Consider the following 23,292-nt stretch of genomic DNA (forward strand, 5'->3'; position numbering starts at 1 on the left):
TCCACTACCTGCACTGTTCTCAACCTGTTTGTGTCAGATCGACATGTTAAAAACAGATCAACATGTTAAAAAAGATTCTAAGGAAACAGGGAGGAGGATTGAAACAGTAACGAGTTAGGATGGCAGAATTGTTGGTGATGTTTCCAAATTTCAGCCAGTGGGTCACAGAGCTTCTCAAGTAAGCATTTAAAATATGTAGTTACTCAACAGGGTTGCCGCTACTCTTAAATATTTTCTAATTGTTACATGTAGGTTAGTTTTGTCTCCCCGATTTTATTGTCATCCCCCGGGAACTATCTCTACTCTCTTGCATTCCCCCAGCTTTCGGCGCATTGCTCAACACGCGATGTACGTACTTGTTGATTTTAACGTAGGTGTCTTTCCATATGTGTACGGCAACCGGGTAGGGGACGTGGGTGTGTGATGCAGTAGGCATTCCTTCCCATCCCTTTTCCCTTGAGCAGCTGCTGCCTGGATGCTTCCCTTCTCGGGGGAGGAGGCAGAACCACTGACCCTTTAACAAGTTGTCCCTCACAGAACAGGTGTCTCCCCCGCCTTTCGGAGGAGAGGGATGGCTGGACACTTAGTGACATCAGCGACCGACCAATGAGAAGTCAGGCTTCGGCAGCCGCGCCAATGAGCAACCAGGGGCGGGCCCGGTTTCCTGGGAGCCGGGCGGACCAGGCTGGTCCACCCGCCGCCGCGGAGTCTCCGCCGCTCACGCTGCGCGCCGCGGCTCCAGCGACTCCCGGCGGCTCCGGTGGCGGCGCAGTTTCCCTGCCCGCGCTCCTACCAGACGCACGGCTCGGGCACTTCCCACCGCGGCGCAGCTCCCCCGCCTCTCGGGCTCCCGCGGAGGCGCGGCTCATGCCCCCGGGCGCAGGGCGCGCAGGTGGGCCGGCCGCCGCGGGGAGATAGGCCCCCGGGGGGACGGCGGCGGGACCATGGCCCGGAGACCCGGGGCGCCGGCCGCCTATGGGGAGGAGTTCACCTTCGTCAGCCCGCTGGTGAAATACCTGCTCTTCTTCTTCAACATGCTCTTCTGGGTGAGTCTTGGGGGTCTTGGGGGGGGCACCTGGGCTGCAGGGCACCCCTCGAGCGTGGAGTGGGTCGCCCACGTTCTGAGGAGGGGGCGTCCCGGGATGTCTGCTTAGTTTTCTGGGCTGATGACACTTTGGGGTAATTCATCCTGGGGAGGGTCACCACGGTGGCGCCGCGTCTGGAGGGGGCGAGGGGGCGAGGGGGCGTTGGGTGGGGAGGTGGGGGGAGGGAGGGTAATGCAAGAGATTCAGTAAAGACTTAGGGGTATCCTCTGGGCATCTGTGGCAGGCCAGAAAATGGGTTTGCGAGCGAGACGCGGGTTTTCCTGTTGGCCCAAAGCAGACCCACTGGTACATTCATGATTGGGGACTTCCAGGCCTGGGGGCTGGGAGGCCCAGCAGCAAAGAAAAAAGAGAAAGCCGGGGGAACCCGGACCGTTCCTCCCCCTAACCTCAGAGAGGATGGGTTACAGGGCTTCTTCACCTTTTCCTTTTGGAGGCCTCTGGTGCCCCCCTCCCCACAAAGGCTGAGAAGGGGCAGGAATGGCCTCCAGATGTGGATGTCTTTCCCAGCACTGTCCCAAACTTTGCCCCACCTTTCTCAGGATCAAACTCCATCCCCTGGAGCCCGACAGTCTTCATCTTCTCTACGTTGGACCGACCCTGTGTTGGGCTGGAAGGCCAGCAGTCCTTTCAGAATCTTCTGATGAGGGTGGAAAAGTGAAAAAACTCTTGGACGGGGGCTACCGAGATTCCCATCTCCAGCCTGCAGTTGACTGTTGATTTAACCTGGGCAATATGTTCACTTCTGTAGGCCCTAGTTCCCTCCTCCCCAAAATTGAACCCAGTATAATCAGAGATAGCAGAAGTACTCTGCTGGAGCTAAGAATCTAGCTGGACCAGCTCATGAAATGCTAGCTCAATCCTGTTTCACATCTATGGAGTCCCTGAGCTCCTCTGGGTTTGGGAACATAGAGAGGTCCCTCCCCCAACCCCCATATCTGTTCCAGCTCCAGCCAAGCCAGAGCTGCTGCTCTAGGTGCCCATTATCCCTGCCCATTTCCACCTGAGACCTAAAGTTCAGACGTGCAGGCGGGAGAAAGCATGAGTTTAAAATATGTTTCCTAGGAGCGGGAGCAGACCCAGCATCTAAGCCAGTTGCCAGAAAGGTTCACAGGGGCCGTGGTTTGAAGAACAGACACAAAGTGCATAAGTGCTAGCCTGTTGGGACAAATGAGAGAAATCCCAGAGGGTGGTGATAAGAGCTCAGCCATTGTACCATTTCACTCAAAATGAAGTTTGAGTCCCTAACAAATTCTCAGTTTTAGCACTGGGAAAAAAAAAAAAAAAGAACAATCTGGAAGACATCTTGTCCAGCACCCACATTTTATATATGAGAAAACTAAAGCACAGAGATATTAATTATTTTCATCCAACAAGGTCCAACAGCTGGTTAGTAAGTTTGATCTTGTGGTTTTTCTATTGAACTACTGTGCCTCTAGGGGAAGTCCTTGGCCCAGATGGCTGCTACTGAAGTCAGCAGTTAGCCCAACTTCCCATGGTCTAGGTTCTCTGCCTCAGCTGGAGGTTAGGGAAGAACAGAAGAAAAAAAAAAATCACCACTACTCTGCCCGGGCTGGGGGATGTTCTAAGGGAAACTCCCTACTTAAGGGCAAGTCCCAGTGAACCCTCCTACCTGCTCGCAGAATGTTCCAGCCCAGTGACATGCCATCCTCAGAGCCAGCACTAGGATCCCAGGGACCTCAGATCCACCTTCTGACTTTCTTTATCAGCCAAGACTCTGCTTCTTTTTTGGAGCCTGTGGCACCTCACCCTTATCTGGGTTCCCCAGCGACAACAGCTGGGTGCATCTGTTACACTTGCATTCATGGTCATTTTCTTGGACTTCCCCACCCTGCCCCACCCCTCCTTTTACCAGACAAATGACTTTGAGAGGTTGCAGCCAGGGAGAGAGTTTGGCTCCATGGACCCATTTGCCTTGGTAAAAATGATTCATTCAAGGTCAGAGGACCTTGCTAACCAAGTTGGCACCACCCCAAATTAGAGAAGAGCCCCTTCTTGGCCCTACTTTAGACTCATAAAAAGTCAGAGGCTCTAGAAATAGCACAATGAAGGACAAGAGGCCCAGTTTCTGTCTGGCATCAACTTACTGTGTGACCCTAAGCCAATATATCTGTCTCTCTGTCCTTAATCTTTCTCCTCTAAAGGAGAAAATTTTTCTGCCTCTGTGAACTATTTAAAGATGAATACATCACTTTAGGGACTGTTTTCTTTCCTCAGGACCTGGGGCTGGATCTAAGGATGCATCTCTCCGTGTCCCGGTGTCCCTGGGACATTGACCTTCTCAGAGGACAGTACTTTTTGGGTGCTACTGAGTGTCACTTTCCCCCCAGGCCCAGAGCCTCAGAGCTACATTCCACACAAGTGCAGTTGGAGATGAAGGCTGCTTCCCCAGCTCAGGGGTCATCTTTCTTCCCACCACTCCTCAAGGACTGGTTACAGTGCTTTCTTTTTTGTTGGCTTTCACCATCCTAATCAAATTCCCCTCTTCTGCCCAGGAGACACCCATGGATGGGACTGTGGGTGGGCCCTTCCCTTTTCCAGGCAGAGTGCCTGTTCTGGCCAGCTGCTGGGGGAGCCGCGAATGGGTGCTGTTTGTGTCTGTGCTGGAACACAATGGGAAGGTAGCCAGTGTCGTCTGGGCTCACACTCAGTGGTGGTGGCAGCACTGGCTATCTCTGCTGCTGCTCTGGAACCCTGACACTTGGGTCATTTAGTCTGACTCAGAAAGCTGCTGGCTTCTTTGGGAGCAGGACCAATTCCTCCTGTTCGTGTTTCAGATCTCACTTCCCCTTTTACCTAGGAGTTCTGGTTTTCTCCCCAGAATCGTGCTGCTGGGTTACTGACTGTTGGGATCCCATGACCTGGAGTAGTTGCCCCACGATTCCAAAAGTTGTATTACAATCTTTCAGTTAAGAAGAGGCCGACTTTCCTCCCCTCCCTGTGTTGGACAGCTCTGTGCAGAGAGAAGACCAGTGCCATAGTACATGCTTTATCAGCCTTGGGCATACATTGGCAGGAACATTATCAGTGCTGCCCATAGCAGTCACCTCCTTCCTTACTGGTCTTTGTCCCACCCAGGGCAGCAGTTGGGGTGGCTTTTGAGTCAGGCAGAACTGAGACTTCCAGTCCCTGTGTCTCAGCCCATGCTTCCTTGGTGGCTATGCCTCAGGGCTTATATACATACACCGTATATATACCTTGATTGCCACATCCCTTACCTGTGCTGCAGTTAGGTGTTTATTTATGTCTCCTCTTCTAGACTTCGGGCCCCTGAGGGTAGACTGCCTTATTCACTTCTTGCTTCTCAGTGCCCAGCAGAGTTTGGCAGAGTGGGTACTTACTGAATGTTTGTTGAATGGCAGCTGAGGGAGCAGCCCCTATAGGGTGAAGGCAAGATGCCCTTCCTTCCTCTCTTATGAACACTAGTCTTTCGAGATGCAGCACAACCTAAAGTCCTTGAGCATTCTTGGTTGGGAAGAGGGGATCCAGCTGTGTTCGTTCCCTTCTGCACTGGGTCCCGTGGCCTAGCACCCTCCTTCAAGGCAGGTCAGCCATCCGCCCCCAGCATGTCCCTCAGGGCCATACGTAATTACTATCTACGGCACCCAGATGTTTCCACTTCCACTGCAGCACAGGTGGACCCCCATCCAGGTCATTCCTAGACTGATCCAGGCCTCTGGTGAGGTATCGTCTTAAAAAAAATTTTTTTTTTACATTTATTTATTTTTGAGAGACAGAGAGAGTCAGAGCACAAGTGGAGGAGGGGCAGAGAGAGAAGGAGACACAGGATCCGAAGCAAGCTCCTGGCTCTGAGCCGTCAGCACAGAGCCTGACCTGGGGCTCGAGCTCATGAACCATGAGATCATGACCTGAGCCAAAGTTGGACACTTAACCGACTGAGCCCCCAGGCGCCCCAGGTGAGGTGTCTTCTTTAAGAAATTCACACCCCCCTCCAGGACCACTGGCTTGGAGTCCTCAGTGCACTCAGAATGTCCCATGTCACCTGCAGCACCATCTGTTGTAACCTGGCTCAGAAGCCTTGAGGAAATGACCAGGCATCAAACCTGGAAAAATCCCTCCTGAATGGCAGAGACCTTTTTACCACCCCCAACATAACCCCCAACACACACACACACACACACACACACACACACTCACATACCCGCATACTCACACCTGAATACCTTAGGAAGCGGAGCCCATCCCCCTCCCCCAACTCTCCTCCTTTCCCTGTAGACTAGGCAGGCTTAATAAATGAAATAGTCACATTACAAAAAAAAAAAAAAAAAAAACCACTGAAAAGGAAGACAAGAAGGATATCCTATGCTGTCAAGTCACACACATGCCTTCTTATCTCAACAGCTCTGTTTGCCTTGTACCAAGTAGGAAATCATAAACTTCAAGCAGCCTTTAAAAAGAATAAAAGAAAACATGTAGCACCTCTTAGAGTCTTGATAGCAGATTCTGTGTCAGGCTGGGAACTCCAGGGCGATAGTTCAAGTGTTTACATTACTGTGAGTCCTTGTGGACTTCTCTCCCTTGTTTATAACCTTGGGAAACCAAAACCAGCCACGGCCTAAGGAGAAGCTAAGGGGTTGGCTCCAGAGCCGCCCGGATGGCTCAGTAGGTTGAGCGTCCAACTCTCTAGATATCGGCTCAGGGCATGATCTCACAGTCATGGGATCAAGCCCCAAGTGAAGTCGGGCTCCATGCTGAGCATGGAGCCTGCTTAGGAGTCTCTCTCTCTCTCTCTCTCTCTCTCTCTCTGTCTCCCCCTCTGCCCCTTCCCCACTTGCCCTCTCATTCTCTCTCTCAAAATAAATAAATAAACGTAAAAAAAATTAAAGGGTTGGCCCCAGACGTTGGAAAGGAAAGAGCTCTGTGGACTCCCCCACTCCAGGAGGACAATTCCATCCAATCCAGAGGGAGAAAGCCAAGAGCCAGTCTCACAGAGCTAGTCTACACCTCAGAAACCCAGGAACAAATGGTACTGGGATGGCCCCAGAAGTGTGTGCAGACCCTGGGCAGTGAGAGAGGGGGCCCTGCTTTAGGTCTAGCCGGCTTATCTGAAAATAAGGACAGAGAGGACTTTGAAACTGAAGGTGCAGACCCCTCTCTCCCAGTGTCCCTCTGGATAGGGGAAGGATTTTTGATTCCCACGCAAAGAATGTGTGTCCTCCCCCACCCCCCCACCCCCTTCAACAGAAGAGGAGAAGAGATTCCAAGGAAGAAGAGAGGACTTTGAGACAGATGCACCCACTTTGCACAGACTGGACTTTACAATGTGGAGACAAAGAAGGCCCAGGGCTTTGTCTCGGGGGCTGGTGGGCCCTGTGTGGTGATGCCATCTTCTCCTTTCAGGGTGCTGTTCCAGGGACTTCCCTCTGGGCCCTGCTGGCATCATCACCTCCCAGTGCTATCTTACTTCCCCTTGAGCTCTGCCCAGTTTGGAGATTACCAGCTGCTCCCCCAAGAGAATTGCAGGCAGCTTCTTCCCACCTCTCGTGATGCCCCCAGGTGAATGCACATGCCCTGGTGTTGCTGTGAGCCTCTGAGGTGGAGAGAGGAAGGCAGCCAGGGGGCTGAGGTCACAAGGCTCAGGAGACAGAAAGACAGGTTCCTGTCCCACTTCAGCGGCTCACTTGTTGAGTGAGTCAGGGAGAGTTTCTTGAATTCTCCCAACATCAGTTCTGTAAAATAGAGATGCTAACACCCTCTTGGGACTGTGGTCAGAATTCAATGAAATAGCATGTATAAAGTGTTTATTTAGCCCAGTGCCTGACCCTTAGCGCTTGACAAAAGACAGCTATTACTGTTGCTAGAAATAGCTCCTGGAGGTCACCTGTTAGGGATGGCCTTGGAGAGCTGGGATGAGTGCTCCTTCTGGCAAAAGGCAGATAGATAAGGATTGAGTCTAGGTGAAGGCTAGCTAACCTTGGGCCTGACTTCCTTCTGCCTCACACCCCCTTTGCTCACATTTCTTTCTTTCTTTTTTTAAAATAATTTATTTATTTTTTAATTTACATCCAAGTTAGTTAGCATATGGTGCAACAGTGATTTCAGGAGTAGATTCCTTAGTGCCCCTTTACCCATTTAGCCCATCCCCCCTCCCACAACCCCTCCAGCAACCCTCTGTTTGTTCTCCGTATTTAAGAGTCTCTTATGTTTTGTCCCTCTCCTTTTTATGTTATTTTTGCTTCCCTTCCCTTATGCTCATCTGTTTTGTCTCTAAAAGCCCTCATATAAGTGAAGTCATAGGATTTTTGTCTTTCTCTGACTGACTAATTTCACTTAGCATAATACCCTCCAGTTCCACTCACGTAGTTGCAAATGGCAAGATTTCCTTCTTTTTGATTGCCGAGTAATACTCCATTGTATATGTATATACCACATCTTCTTTATCCATTCATCCATCGATGGACATTTGGGCTCTTTCCATACTTTGGCTATTGTTGATAGTGCTGCTATTAACATGGGGGGGGAGTGTGCCCCTTCAAAACAGCATACCTGTATCCCTTGGATAAATACCTAGTAGTGTAATTGCTGGGTCGTAGGGTAGTTCTATTTTTAGTTTTTTGAGGAACCTCCATACCGTTTTCCACAGTGGCTGCACCAGCTTGCATTCCCACCACCTTTGCTCACATTTCTACTGTTAGCCAGAGAGAAGTGTTAATTAATGATGTCTTTGTATTTTATATTTTATAGAGCTGTTTTATATCTGTCATGGGAACAGAGACCCCACTGTTGTCTCCAAGGACCTTTCCTAGGTCCACTTATAAGGGCTCGTCCTACCACCTTGGTCTTAAGGTACAATCCAGTGGAAGTCCATGCCTGTAATTGTTGGCATTTGGGCACTAGATCCAGAAGAACTCTTGTTTAGAGTTTCATCTTGGGGCCCTGTAACTTTTCCTCTCTTATCACTGATGGTTCTGAAGTAGTATCCTGGGGCTAGAATAAGGGTTTTTCTTAAAACCCTCAAATCATGAATGTCTTTTTGCAATTTGCAAGAAAAGAAGTCAAACAAGGCAGAGAATTTTCTCCATTTTCTATTTTCTCCCATGAACATTAGCATCTGTGGCTGCTTATCTGCCAGCAAACGCTAGCAGAAGGCAAAGGGAAGAGGACAAGTAGCACCAAATATTATGGAAAACTAGGAAACTAGAGTAGTGCCTGTATTATTGTTTTATGAGATGTAGAGACATATGCCTAACAGCCTTGTCATCACTTAGTAAATTTTTCCTTAATTCTAGGATAGAAATTTATGTTGTGCTTCCTCACATGACACACTGAGAAGGACACAAAACTATCTGTGTGGTATTTCTGTCAAAAATGTGTCATCTGAGGGGTGCCTGGGTGGCTCAGTTTAAGCATCTGACTTCGGCTCGGGTTATGGTCTCTTGGTTCTTGAGTTCAAGCCCTGCATTGGGCTCTTTGCTGTCAGTGCAGAGCCTACTTTGGATCCTCTGTCTGTCTGTCTGTCTGTCTCTCTCTCTCTCTGCCCCACCCCCAATCTCTCTCTTTCTCTCAAAAATTAATAACCACTTTTTAAAATGTGTCATCTGAATCTAATTGTGAGGAAACAATCAGATAAATCCAAATTGAGGGGTGTTCTGCAAAACAACTGGCCTAGACTTCTAAAAAAAATGCCAGTGTTGGGACACCTGGCTGGCTCTGTCAATAGAGCATGTGACTCTTGATCTCGGGGTCGTGAGTTCAAGCCCCACGTTGGGCATAGAAAAAAAAAATGCCAGTGTCAAAAAAAAAAATGTCAGAACAAGTGTTGGCAAGGATGTGGAGAAACTGGAACCCTTGCACATTGTCGGGGGGGAATGTGAAATGTTGAAGCCACTATGGAAGAGTCTGGTAACTCCTCAAAACATTAAACATAGAATTACCGTGTGACCCAGCAATTCCATCCCTGGATATATATCCAAGAGAATTGAAAATCGGTATTCAAACAAAAAGTTGTCCACCGGCATTCACAGCAACGCTATTTACGGTAGCCAAAAGGTGGGAACAATTCAAATGTCCATCAAGGGATGAATGGATAAACACATTTTGTTATATCCATATAATGGAATGTTATTAGGCCATAAAAATAATGAAGCGCTCGCCAAAGCAGGGATGAACCTTGAAAACATTATGCTCGGTGAACGAGACCAAACACAAAGAGCCATACACTGTATGATTCCATTTACGGGAAATGTGCAGAATAGGCAAAACCTTAGAGATAGAAAGCAGATTTGTGGTTGCCAGGGGCTGGAGGAGTGGAGGGGATGATGTCCCTTTGCATACCCACATCAGTGTGAGGGAGGTTTTTTTGTTTGTTATTTAGCATTTCCTTACTTTCTGGCGGTACGTGTTTAATGGGTAAGAGATTTCTATCTGGGGTGATGAAAAAGTCCTGGACCATGATAGCCGTGATGGTTGCACGGCAATGTGAATGTACTCAAGACCACTGGACTGTAACACGGTTAATTTTGTGGTGTACGTATTTTACCACATTTTTTTTTTCAAAGTCAGTATCTTGAAAGACCAAAAACAAAGAAAAAAGAAGCCAAGCTGCAAAGGAGGCCAAAGGAGACTTGATCTTAAATGCATGATCCTTGATGGGATCCTGGATCAGGAAAAAAGAAAAAAAAAGGTTATAAAGGACATTATTGGGAGAATTGGGGAAAGGGAAATATGAGCTGTAAATTAGAGAGCAGCGATAGCATATTAAAGTTGACGAGAAGAATTTAATACGTCCAAATTGTATAGGGTATGCCAACAGAGCATTGTAGCTTCCTGGGGCTCTGACATCTGAACAGTTTTAACATTGCCTTACACTTTGGTGTGAGGAGAAAATCCCCCTGATTATTTGGTTTCGGTTTTGTTGTGTTTTTTTTTAGAAATCCCCTTGATTAAAGTTTGTGACATTGCATGCATATGAATCCTAATTTAAGAAAGTCTGATATTTAAAAAAAAATGTGGGTTGGGGCGCCTGGGCGGCTCAGTCGGTTAAGCGTCCGACTTCGGCTCAGGTCATGATCTGACCCACGGTTTGTGGGTTCAGGCCCCACAGCAGACTCTGTGCTGACAGCTCAGAGCCTGGAGCCTGCTTCGGATTCAGTGTCTCCCTCTCTCTCTGCCCCTCCCCTGCTTGCACTCTGTCTCTCTTTCTCTCTCAAACATAAATAAACATCAAAAAAAATTTTAAACAAAAAAAAAATTTTTTTTTTTAAATTTTAGAAAGGGGGAGGGAGGGGCAGAGGGAGAGAGAGAGAATCTTAAGCAGGCTCCATGCTCAGTGCAGAGCCCAACGAAGGGCTCCATCTCACGACCCTGGGATCGTGACCTGAGCCGAAATCGAGAGTAAGACCCTTCTCCGACTGAGCCACCCAGGCGCCCCGGAGTGTCATTTTCATCATATCACATCGTATACCTGTGATTTACCTCTGTTGATGTTGATCTTACTCCCCTGGCTGAGGTAGTGTCTGTCAGACGTCTCCACCCTCTTTCCCCTCCCTCTTCCGTACTGTGCTCTTTGCAAGGAAGTCACTATGAGCATCCACACTTAGGAGTGGGGAGTTGTGCTCTACCTCCTTGAGAGTACACTGTCGACACAAATCATTTGCAATTCTTCTGCATGGGAGATTTTCTTTTCTCCCTCGTTTATTTATTTCAGTCCTTTTTTTTTTTTTTTTTTTAATTTAAGTCCTTTCTATCAGTATGGACTCATAGATACTTATTTTATGTTTGGGGTAATCATTTCATTCTTCCTTATTTTGATATCCCTTTGGCATACCCACCTCAGTGTGAGGGAGGCTCTTTTTGTTTGTGTCTTAGCATTTCCTTACTTTCTGGCACTGCAAGATACTCCAGGCATATCTTCTATATCTCCTGCTCCAGTAGGAGATTCAGCCATTTTCCCAAGGAGCCCAGGGGTTGGTTATTTTCATTATAAGGTGATTACTCACCTTATATAAGGATACAGGTATTGGTGCGCGCAAGGTATTTTATATAATTTGATTGACAACTCTTCAGGAACATGCCTTTTGCTAGACTCAGCTATTTTAAAAACTGTGTCTAGCTTTTAAAAATTTCCAGTGAGGCTTCATTCTAGCCAGAATATGAAAAGCCATTCTAAGAAGTATCTTTATCTCTATCCTCATCGTGAAAGGAGGTCATTGGTGGTATTGTGGGGTGTTCTAAGGATTTTGTGGCAAAGCCTGATAGAGTGGAAAGAGTACCAGACTGAGATTGGAAACTGGGTTTAGTCCAGATGTTTCCTCTGCACCCATGTGCACTTGGCCAAGTATCACTTTGCTCTTTGGGCCTCATCTATAAAAAGGTGAGTGGCTGAGCTCATTTCTAAGGTTCTATTCAGCTCTAAAATGCTATGCTATTAACAGCAGCAGCATTAACTTTGGGAGGGCAGTAGCTTTGAGGAATTCAGGGTGGGAGATGTGGGCAGGAATAGGAGTGTGAAAGGGCAAGCAAGCTGTGACTCGGGGATGAAGAGGGAGATCAGTGATAGAAATACCAATTCTTAGTTAGCTAGTGAGCCCCAGGAAAGCAGTATCATTAGTGATCATATTAAATATTAACGATAATATTAAAGTCTTCATCTTGATTTTAATGTAACCCGTACCTGCTGCTCTAGATCCCTGGCTGAGTGTGCTTTAGGCTTGTGGTTCTCAAACTTGGCTGCACATTGGAATCACCTGGAACACATTCAGAACTACTGTTGCCTCAGGGCACCTGGGTGACTCAGCCAGTTCAGCGTCTGGCTCCCGATGTTGGCACAGGTCATGATCTCACGGTTCATAGGATCCAGCCCTGCATCGGGCTCTGCACTGACAGCGAGAAGCCTGCTCGGGATTCTCTCTCTCCCTCTCTCTGTCCCTCCCCTGCTCGTGCACTCTCCTCCCCCACCCCCACTCAAAAGTAAATAAATAAACACTAAAAAAAAAAAAAAAAAGAAAAAAAAAAGAAATACTGTTGCCTGGATTACAATATGTGGTTTGGGTGCAGCTAAGGCATCAGCAGTTTTCAGTTCTTCCCTCCCTGCTCTTCCTCCCATTCTAACGACACTCAAGTTGGGGAAGCATAGGCTGTAGATGCTCTTGCCCCTCTCCCACATAGCGTGCAGTCTCCTTAAGGGCAAGACTACGTCTCACTCATTTTTGCAGTCCTCAGAGTACCTTGTACATAGCAGCTGATGACTTGAATTTGGATAGTGTGTTAGTTTCCTAATGCAGCTATAACTAATTACCACAAACTTCATAGCTTAATACAACACAATTTTCTTACATTCTAGAGGTCAGAATTCCAAAATGGGTCTCACTGGGTAAAATGAAGGTATCACCAGGGATGGTCCTTCTGGCGGCTCTAGAGGAGAATCTATTTCCTGCCTTCTTCAGCTTTTAAAGGCCGCCCATCTTCTTTGGCTCATGGCACCACACCCCTCCAATCTCTGCTTCCATTGTCATACCTATCTCCTTCTCGGACTCTGACCTTTCTGCCTCCCTCTTCTAAGGCCCAATAGGGTAATTACTTTCCATTTCCAGACATATTTACAGATTCTAGGAATTAGGACAGGACATCTTTTGGGGGAACACTATTCTGTGCTACCCACCACAGATAGAGACAGAACAACTGCTGTAATTACAGGCCCACACAGGGAATTAAGTTACCGTGATGCGTGGCATCTCTTTACTTTGTTGTTTTAGCATCCTAGCAAAAGTTTAACATGTGTAAAACAGTGAGGAGTCTGGGAACAACAGAAATAAAGAGCAGGTTCATATCTTTAAATGATTCAGTAAAGGGATATTCAGAACCGTTAAGTGGCTATGGGGAGTTTTAAAGGGCAGGCCGGGCTGCTCAATCACTCTGGCAAAGGGCTGTGCCTACAGGCTGGGGGATGACTGAGATCTCTGTTGTGTGGTTGCCTTGCCTCCCACCCACTCCCCCTTGCTCCCTCAGCCTGGTTGTCCTGGGGGACAGCAAGCCGGCTGGCACCTCCAGCCCCACTCACAGCTCTGCAAGCAGCTCCCTCTCTCCCGGACAAAGAGCATGAGGGCCAGTAGATAACACACCTAGTCCTGAGTCAGAAGCAGTGTCAAATGATTGGGGGCAAGGCTGTGTGTATAGCCAGGGAAGAGTCCTGAAAGATCTGGTTTTAGATAAGGGTTTCCATTTACTGCTAAACGCACCAGAAAGCAGAGGCCACTGAGGAAAAATATCTTTCTGCCGAGTAACTACTTTGACCCTATTACCTCTATAGGGGCCCTATTCCCTTCTCTCACCGAAGCCCCCAGATGGCTTTTTCCAGCTGGTCTCTGTCTTGTAGGACAGTGGAGTCTAGCCAGCCATCTCCTTCCCCACTGAGTTGGTCAAGTCCCTGCTGCTGAGAACTCCCTCTAGCCAGAGCGTGGCCCCAGCAATTGCCATGGTGACAGCCAGCTGCTGCTTAGCACCAGCCTGGGGACTGGGCACAAAGAAAGAGTGGCCGAGAGATGTGCACATTGGGCTGCCCGGCACTCCTGGAGGCCTGCGGTGGGAGTGGAGGGCAGAAAAGGCCCCTTTGGGGATTGTTGGTAGTCTCTGATGGGTTTGATCTCTCAGGGAGAAGCCAGGAAGTTTGAAGCATTTAAACTCTTATTGTGCTCCACACTGGAATCCAGGTTTATAAAGATAAAGGCTCCCTTGCCAAGCCGGTTTGCATTTTACACACCTGTGTTCATGGATGCATTCTTTCCATTGCTATGTGCTTGCATTCTTGCATTGGACACCATTTTGACCTCCAAGAGATTTAGACACTTGGGAGTGTTCGTCGACTCAGGCCTGCTTCAGCTTTAAAACCTGCCCTTTGAGGTAGTTGGATTCAAATTCAAAATTTCAGAGTTTCTGCGTCACCCTGGAAAAGTTAACTATTAGTAATGACAGATAATATTTATTGTCAGGCACTGTGTTAAATGCTTTCCATACATTATCTTACCTAATTTCACAGTGGTTTTTATTTTTTTAGATGTAGTTGTTTAAATTCTCGTCTTCAGATATAGAAACTGAGGTTCAGAGATTTGTCTAGCATAGGCCCAGGTTTGACTGGTTCCAAAGCCCAATTCTTAGCTACGGTCCGTAACCTTGTATTGCCTTGATTTCCTCATCTGTAAAATGAGGAGAACAGCCGCCTCACAAGATAACTGTGTTGTGAGAATCAATTGAGATCATCTTGGTCAAAGCTTTTCTTGAAGGCAAAACAGATGCCATCAACTGTATCTCTTGGGAGGACAGAGATGGTCATCTCTGGGTCCTGGGAAAGTCATCTTCCTGCTTCTCTTAAGGTTACTTCCAGCACTCAGGGCCCCCTGGTTTCCAAAATCTCAGAGTCTGCCTCATTCCTGTGTCCACAGGTGATTTCCATGGTGATGGTGGCTGTGGGAGTCTACGCTCGGCTGATGAAGCATGCAGGTGAGCTATAGGTCCCCCTCTATCTCCCTATGACTCTTGCCAAGCCCCTTCCTCCTCTGCCTCCCTGGCCCTCTAACATGCTTTCCTCAGCCGCCCTCTACCCTGATTTGAGCACCCTACCGCGAGGCATTAGGCCACCCAGGCCAGTTCACCTGGATTTCCCTGAACTCCCACGAATCTTCCAGGATATGCTTACATTGTAGGCTTAAGAAGTGTCTCGGAAAGTAGGTAGGCCTCTGGGAGCAGAGAGTAATCAGAGGCCTTACCCCCTCCCTCACTCTGTCCTGGAGTAACTCAACCTCCATTCCAGTTCTACTGCACAAAGTCTCCAGGAAACGGAATCTGCAAAACTGGGAGCCTAATGCCATTCTAATTCATTTCTGGAGCGCAAGTGGTTCGTCCTCTCTTAAGCCTGGGAACAAAAGCTCTTACTTTGTTATTTGTTAGTTCCTCAAATTAAATGCCACAAATCTTTCTCGGCCCTTTTTATTCTCCCCATCGGAGGAGAGTACTGCCTCCCCATACTTTCATCCAACCATACTAGAGATTCCCCCACCAGAGGGGAACAGTTTTGGAGGGCATCCCCCACCTCGTCCCGGGGTATCACTCTCAGACAGCACCAGGCTCAGACTGAGACAGCCTCTCCCCCAGAAGCAGCCTTGGCTTGCCTGGCAGTGGACCCTGCCATCCTGCTGATCGTGGTGGGCGTTCTCATGTTCCTACTCACCTTCTGTGGCTGCATTGGATCCCTCCGTGAGAACATCTGCCTCCTGCAGACGGTGAGTGGTCAGGGACCCCACCAGAAAGACCCTGGCCCCCTCCATATGCCTCCCAGCCTCCTGATGCCGTTCCTACTACCATTTCAGTTTCATCTGTCCCACCTACCCTCCAAGGCCTGTGCTGTCCACTCCCCGCTGTAGAGCTCAGCCCAGATGAGTCAGCACAGGGTGGCCACCCTCAAGACAGCATGTGAGAGGCAGCGGCGGCCTTATGTGCGGGACATCTGGGAGAAGTGCCTGTAGCCCCCAGTACCCAGTACTCCCCATGGCCCTGGGAGGGGCTACACCCAAGCATGGTAATTGACTGTCTTCTTTCCCTGCCCACTCCCTACAGTTCTCACTCTGCCTCACCATCGTGTTCCTGCTACAGCTGGCTGCAGGGATCCTGGGCTTCGTCTTCTCAGACAAGGTAGCACTGGGGCCCCAGGGGCTTCTTAGGTGTGAACCGGAGGGAGGAAGAGATGGTTCCTGCCCATGCTTAGCCTGATTAATTAACCAGCACTCCTTCCCCTGAGAAGCATCAGCCTTGGAAAGATTCTCCTTAGGGATGAACAAATGGCCTTTAAAGTCACCATATTTAGAGAGGATTTCCAGATTGTAAGGTGTTTTCCCTCTGACAGTTACAGAGGCCAACAGGAAAATAAACTCTATGAACACAAAGTTAAAGCAATCTACAAACTTTAATGGCAAATTATTGGGTAAAATATAATTATCAAGTGGACCGTAGACAATACGAAGAAACTTTTATTTCTTCTGAAAGTTGCTTACTGGGATACACAGAACGAAAGAAGGGGGAAACTAAACAAGATTTTGAGCAGTGTTCACCATATCTGGAAGTGGTCTGTTTAGTGATCGTCCTTTTAATTAAGAACCAGAATTCATTTCTCAAAGGGCAAATGACTGCCAGGAGTCGTATTGAACTATAGAAACTTTGAGAAAAATAGTGGAGCAAGAAGGAAGAAGGAATGGTGTAAACTATGAAATGGGGAGTCACTGAGTTCATTCTGAAGAATGTCCTAGTCCTTCTGGCTTAGTAAAATCCTAAAATGATACAGATCTGTTTGGAGTCTAAAGAGATGCAGTTTCCTTATGTCCACTAGAGGTCAGTGTCTCAGCTTTGTAAGCCCTTTTCCACTAAAATCTATATATTGGATTCTCTGCTTTGCATCAACAAGTATTTTGTGGTTAATAGTGTTCCCAGATAGATAAATCTTGGATTATCTTGAAATGTGGCCTTGAGAAGTGGCAACAGCAGGTCCTGCATTTCTCTTGCCTACTGGTACCTGAGGGCCCAGGGATGGATAGGCTTTTTGGAACTGGCCATCGGCCTAGGACTTGGTTCCAATTTCAAGGTTGACTTCAATGAAGAAGGATGGCTACTGTCTATGGTTATTCCTGAAGGGAGGAGCAGGTTAGGGGTTAGTCCTGTGTTCTGAACCCCTACTCATGTCTCTGGCAGGCACGAGGGAAAGTGAGTGAGATCATCAATAATGCCATTGTGCACTACCGAGATGACTTGGACCTACAGAACCTCATTGATTTTGGCCAGAAGAAGGTATGGGCTAAGAGTGGGGGGAGGTCAGCTGTGGTCTGAGAGGCTGTAGGCAAAAATTAATGCCATCCCAAGAGGCACCTCACCCTTCAGGTCTGTGGGCTTCTTCATTACCTGTCAGGTAATGGATTCTGGAAGGAGGTTTGGCAAAAAACCATGCACAGTAGAGTACTTTAAAAGTACTTTTAAGAGAACAGAACAGTAGTGTATATAGTAATCTGCCATTTGTATAAAAAAGAGGGAGGAAAAAATATGTATTCATATTTACGAAAGGAATCTGGAAGGATATGTAGGAACAATTCTAAGTGGTTACTTTTAGGGGAATAAGGAAATGGGCAGATTTTTACATATTACCTATTTAAAAGTTAAAATTTTAAAATCATGATAAAATATACACAACATAAAAATTTACCATTTTAACCTTTTTAAGTATATGAAACTGTGGCACTAAGTACATTTCACATTGTTTACAACCATCACCACCATCCATCTCCAGAACTTTTTCATCTTCCCCAGAGAAACACTCCCCGTTAAACACTAACTCCCCACTTCCCCTTCCCCCAGCTCCTAACAACAACTATCTACTTTCTATGATTTGGCTACTCTAGGGACCTCATATGAGTGGAATCATATAGTATTTGTCCTTCCGTGACTGGTTTAGTCACTTAGCAGTTCTTCAAGATTCATCCATGTTGTAGGATATGCCAAAATTTCCTTCTTTTTTAAGGCTGAATAATATTCCATTGTATGTACAGACCACATTTTGTTAATTCATTCATCTTGCAATGCACACTTGGGTCACTTCTAAATGGAAGTGATGCTGCTATGAATCAGAAGTTGAATTTTATTTTATTAAAAAAATGTTTAATGTTTACTTATTCTTGAGAGAGAGAGAACATGAGTGGGGGAGGAACAGGGAGAGAGGGAGACACAGAATCCAAAGGAGGCTCCAGGCTCTGAGCTGTCAGCACAGAGCCCGGTGTGGGGCTCAAACCCACGAACTACAAGATCATGACCTGAGCTGAAGTCGGATGCTTAACCGACTGAGCCACCCGGGCACCCCTAAAGTTGAATTTTAAATAAAAGTGCTTTTGAGACCAGTACTGAGTTCCTCTTCCCTTGGTGCAACTTGACTTGGATCCTCCTTACTTTTATGGAGTAATTAGGGGCCCACAATATTGAAGATTCTCTTCTGTTTCCTCTGTATTAAGACAGATATTTTCAACACCAATCCTTTAAGTATTTCAGCCAGTGTTTTTGAACACCTCCTTTTGCCAGCCTCTATATTATGCAGGACCGCAAAATCAGAACCTGCCTTCAAGGAGCTCATAATTGGATGTATAAAAAACAAAATATATAACTTTGGTTGTTATAACAAGATATATAAAGGTGAAGGCCACTGAGAAATGTGAACTCAAGGTTTAAGGTTGTGTTTAAACACAACCTGAACTTACAACTGGAAGCTGGCCACAGACTTTTGGCTGCTGTGAGAATTCCCCTGGTCATCTCAGTGTGAGGAGCGGGTGATTCTTAACCTCTGTGGTGGGCTTTGTTACAGTTCAGTTGCTGTGGAGGGAATTCCTATAAGGACTGGTCGCAGAACATGTACTTCAACTGTTCAGAAGACAACCCCAGCCGTGAGCGCTGCTCTGTGCCTTACTCCTGTTGCTTGCCTACCCCCAACCAGGTGAGCCTACATCCCACCTCATCTCCTCCTGGGCAGCAATCTCAGTTACTTTCCAATTAGGGTAGCCGTGGTTGGGAATCCCCATTCAGTAGCTTAACCGGTCGGTTTTGTAGGACAGCTGTCAGATGTTTTTCTTCACCCCAATCTAATGGCTCTGTTAACTTTTCATTCCCACAGTCCACATGGGGATTCAGAAGGTGCAGGTCTCTAAAGCAAGGAGAACTGAACTCAGACCTCCCAGAGGAAAGGAAGCTTGCGTTTAGCAACTTCCAAGCTAGGATCCTCCACATGTATTCCCTAACAATTTAGGAGTTTAAGAAGGGTGGGAAGCCCATCAGCTAGGGCCCAAAAGAGAAAGTTTGAAAATAGGAGTCCCATTTAGCTTTTCAACTCTTTCCCCAGGCAGTGATCAACACCATGTGTGGCCAAGGTATGCAGGCCCTTGACTACTTGGAAGCTAGTAAAGTCATCTATACCAATGGCTGTATCGACAAATTGGTCAACTGGATACACAGCAACCTCTTCCTTCTTGGTGGTGTAGCACTGGGCCTGGCCATCCCCCAGGTAACTTACCCTGTAAGCCTTGTGGGTCGTATAATTCTGCAAAGACTCCTTTGTTTTGGGGAGGGCCCCTGGGGATCAGCTAGGGTGTCAGGCACAGCTATTGCTAAGGAGCAGGGGATCGGATGGTGCTGACCACACTGGGAAGACTGAGTCAGGGAAAACAAAGACATCACCCATTGCTGAGGGCCCAATCCATCTCGCCTCTCCCAGCTGGTAGGAATCCTGCTGTCTCAGATCCTTGTGAATCAGATCAAAGATCAGATCAAGCTACAGCTCTACAATCAGCAGCACCGGGCCGACCCATGGTACTGAGAATCCATCCTGCACCTCCTCACACTGGCAACAGGCGAGCCTCATCGACCGACAGCAGTGGGTATAGCTCTCATCACCAAATGGAGACTTGGACTCCAGTCCCCCAGCAGCAGTCCAGTGGGGAGAAGCCAACTCCAGCTGGGCAGAAGGCAGGGTGCATAGGTGGCTCAAGTCTAGGAAGGATGACCCTCCTCCTTTCCCCATCCTAGCCCTCACCATTGTTAGAGTTATTTTGTATTCTTTTTAACCTTACACATTTGGGTTTATGGGGTTTTTTTTGAGGTTTGTCTGGGCGGAGATGTTTGGGAAACAGCAGTTGCACAGAGTCTCGGGGGTACTAGGTGCTGCTTTACACGGAGGCACTACAACCTACCGCTCTACTAGGGCTGCTACTGAGCCTGCTGGATGTTTTCTGATTCCATCTGTTGACAGCAAGACCTGGCTGGAGAGTGGGCACTAGCAGCCCTACCTGGAGTCCAGTTAGCATGATACCAGCTCCAGAAGGGAATGGAACAGGCAGTGAGCTTGGGGTCGGCTGGGGACGGTCGTGTGTGTTGGGTAGGAGTGGAAGGCGATATGTTTACCAAATGCTGCCCTGCCATCCTCCCAGGTAGTGAGAGCGAGCTACATCCTGCCCCTCCCTCATTTCCATGGAAACATGGCAGCAGGGGCAAGGGGGACAACAGCAGCCAAATTCATCTGTCTCCCCCACTCCACCCTTTTTAAAAGGTTTGGAACCATGGTCTTTATAGTCTGCAGCCAGCAGAGGTGGGACTGAGCCATTTGTGCCCTTGAATTCCTCTCATCTGGCCCTCCCTCTCCAGCAAGTGGGGTTTCTTTAACTTTGGCAGGGCAGAGGGAGGCTAGGTAATCCCTCCCCACCCCCCACCCTTCCCCCGCCCCGCCATTCCCCTACACCATGGCTCAGTATTTCTACAGTGTGAAAAGCAGGGACCTTGCTGGGGCAGGGGGAGCCAGAAGTGGCAATAAAAGTTTGTTGACCTGGGCTAAACTTGACTCCATGAATTTTCCATTCTGGCAACTAGAAGGGGGCGGGGGGGCGGGTAGAAGGGCCCAGTGGGTGGGCCCTCCTTCCAGGTGGGGACTGGAGACTCCCCTAAACACAGCACCTTGTGGGCCCCATCCTTCGCTCCATCTCTCCCGCAGCCAGACGCACTAGTCCCCTCCCACAACCCCGCCCTCTCTAGTCTAAATTAGGTCGAAAGATTCCCAATACTGATCTGGGAACAGGGTAGTTTTATCTCAAAACCTGATGTTAATTTTTTCCCAAACTAAAGTGAATTCAGATTTGCTGCCCAAAACTTTTAGGATGGGGGTAGGTAAGAGTACAGCTGGAAATCAGAATCTAGTATTCTCTGTTACAGCGGGGAGGGGAACGAGGAGGAAGGGCATCTCTTCATCCCCAGTCTGGGCTCTCCAGCCGCCTACTCCATCTTTACCTGAAGGAGTCCGTACTGCGGCCCACCTTAGTTTTTAGGGAGGACTCAAAAAAAATTTCGAAATTTCGAGCGGAGCGAGCTGCTGGCTTCCTCGCGCGGGGAGGAGCGTGCGACGGCAGCAAGCTGGGAGGCCAGGCGGGCGCGCCGGGGGCGGGGCTGGGGCGGGGCCGCGCGGCGCTGTGGGTGGTCCCCGCCCCCGCGGCGGCCGAAGCAGGCGCCTCCGCCCCCTGCCCTGGAGGAGGTGGGAGCCGGGTAACTAGGGAGCTGTTGGGGGTTGCGTGGCCCAGCTATCCGGTTAGTGTTCCCCAAAAGGTCCTCGCCGCCCTCTGCTGTCGGGGGTCTCAGACTGGGAGCTTTGGCACAGCGGGGGCCGGGGAAAGACTCGAAAGAGTCCCTACAGCGCTGGAGAGACAGTCTCGAGTTCTCTCCCCGCCCCCAGTTTCTTCTAAACGAGCCTTCTGCGCCTGGGAGGGCGTCTTTCCAGCAGCCGCCTGGGGCCCCAGCCAATGTTTAGCACCAGCTAGTAACACAACGGAAAGAAAAAATCATCACAAATAAAAAATTAAAAGTAAGGGCCTTTTATTCTGAGAGAAGAGTTAAAAGGCGCGCTTTCTCTGTGTCGAAGGTAGATTTTATAAAGCATTTTATATTTCTTTTGGTGACGGGGACCTTTTGGGTTAGGAGTTGGGGTGACGCACTTTCCTGGTTCACTGGCTTTGAGGAACTCACCTGGCAAGGGGCTCGTTTGGGGAACTCTTGGAATAAGAGAACAGAACGGTGGTCCGCAGACCCAGGATTCCAACCCAGACTTCTTAAACTACAAGCTACACTTTTACTTAGGTCTCTGCTTTCTGCCCAAGTCCCAGGTCTTTTTTTTTTTTTTTTAATTTTTTAATATGTTTATTTATTTTTGAGAGAGAGGAGAGACCGAGCAGGAGCGAGGGAGGGGCAGAGAGAGATGGAGACAGAATCTGAAGCAAGCTCTAGACTCTGAGCTGTCAGCACAGAGCCCAAAGATGAAACTCAGGGACTGCCAGATCATGACCTGAACGGAAGTCTGATGCTTAACGGACTGAGCCATCCAGGTGCCCCCAAGTCCTAGGTCTTAAAGGGCCGTTAGCAAAAGTTTAGAAGCTTATAGTGCAGCTCAGTGTTCTTAGCTAGATTCATTTCTCAGTGTCTCTGGTTCTCAGTCTCTCTAGCTTTCTTTCTCTTTGGCCCGATGCTGGGAGGGAAAATGCCCCCGTTTTAAAAAAGTGTTCTCGTTGTTAGTTCATGTTTTAATTTAATTTGCTCCCTGAATTTCTGTTTCTAATAACTTTAGTCTCAAACAAGGGGTGGGGTTAACACCAGTATCTTAGAATAGCTATCAAATCTAGGCCTCAAAGGTGGGTGAATGGAAGAAAATTTTTACGGCAGCAAAATTCAGGCCAGATGGGCAGATGTGGAGGGAACCGCCTGAAGGATGGTGAAAATCTGGCTGGGGTCAACCTGGCAAGAAAGGTACTGCTAGGTTTTATGGGCCTCAAACCCTGAAATTTAAGCAAGGACTTGAGTCCAAGAGTGCAAATTTTGTAGAATGTTCAATGAAATTCTGATTCCCTCTGAATTAGTTTCCTATTGCTGCTGTAACAAATTGCTACAAATTTAAAACAACACAAATTTGTTATCTTATAGTTCTGGAAGTCAGAACTCTGAAATGGGTCTCACCAGGCTAAAATCAAGGTGTGATCAGAGCTGAGTTCCATCTGAGGGCTCTAGAGGATCCATTTTCCAACTTCTAGAGACTACTTGTTTGCTTGGCCCCTGTTTCCATCTTCAGAATACATCAATCTCTTCTTCTGTGGTCACATCTACTTTTTCTCTGACTCTATGTCCCTCGTATAGGACTCTTGTGATTATACTGAGCCCACCCATGTTATCTAGAATAATCTTCCAATTTTAAGAGTCTTAATTTAACCACATCTGGAAGGTCACCTTTACCCTGTAAGATAATAAACACACAGGTTCCAGGAATTAAGACATGGATATTTTGGGGTGACCATTATTCAGCCTACTATACCCTCTTTCCACTCTCATGTATGATTTAAGGTGGGGGAAAGGTAGGAATGAGCTATTGTTAGTTACTGGCAAAAGCTTGAGGTGGGTGTTGTCTGGCCTTCATTCGAGAAATTACCTAACACTTATTGAGTGCTTACGGTATGACAGACACATATTTATGACACAGTTTAATATGTAGGTCCTTTAATATGCTATTTTCTAACATGCCCTCATCCTAAAGAACAGATACGTTAATAGGGTCAGGGACCAGTTTCAAAAAGGGGACACAGAAAGCTTCTTCTACCAGAAGAGTTCCCCT

At 47.8% G+C, this 23,292-nt stretch overlaps 1 protein-coding gene across 2 annotated transcripts; it reads left to right on the forward strand.

Annotated features, from left to right (window-relative positions):
* Positions 1–711: 711 nt before the first annotated feature.
* On the forward strand, positions 712–20,485 carry TSPAN33 (tetraspanin 33). 2 transcript variants are annotated; one of them, XM_042971938.1, is made up of 8 exons: positions 712–1,046; positions 14,522–14,579; positions 15,231–15,358; positions 15,693–15,767; positions 16,818–16,913; positions 18,469–18,597; positions 19,000–19,161; positions 19,372–20,485. In XM_042971938.1, exons 1-8 carry the CDS (start codon positions 945–947, stop codon positions 19,471–19,473), a joined length of 852 nt encoding a protein of 283 aa, XP_042827872.1. In that variant the 5' UTR covers positions 712–944; the 3' UTR covers positions 19,474–20,485. The 2 variants fall into 2 exon arrangements, with proteins under 2 accessions (XP_042827872.1, XP_042827882.1); XM_042971948.1 differs by having other exon boundaries at positions 15,234–15,358.
* Positions 20,486–23,292: the final 2,807 nt, after the last annotated feature.

This window comes from Panthera tigris, chromosome A2, assembly GCF_018350195.1.
Source record: "Panthera tigris isolate Pti1 chromosome A2, P.tigris_Pti1_mat1.1, whole genome shotgun sequence".
In the NCBI taxonomy this organism is placed as follows: domain Eukaryota; kingdom Metazoa; phylum Chordata; class Mammalia; order Carnivora; family Felidae; genus Panthera; species Panthera tigris.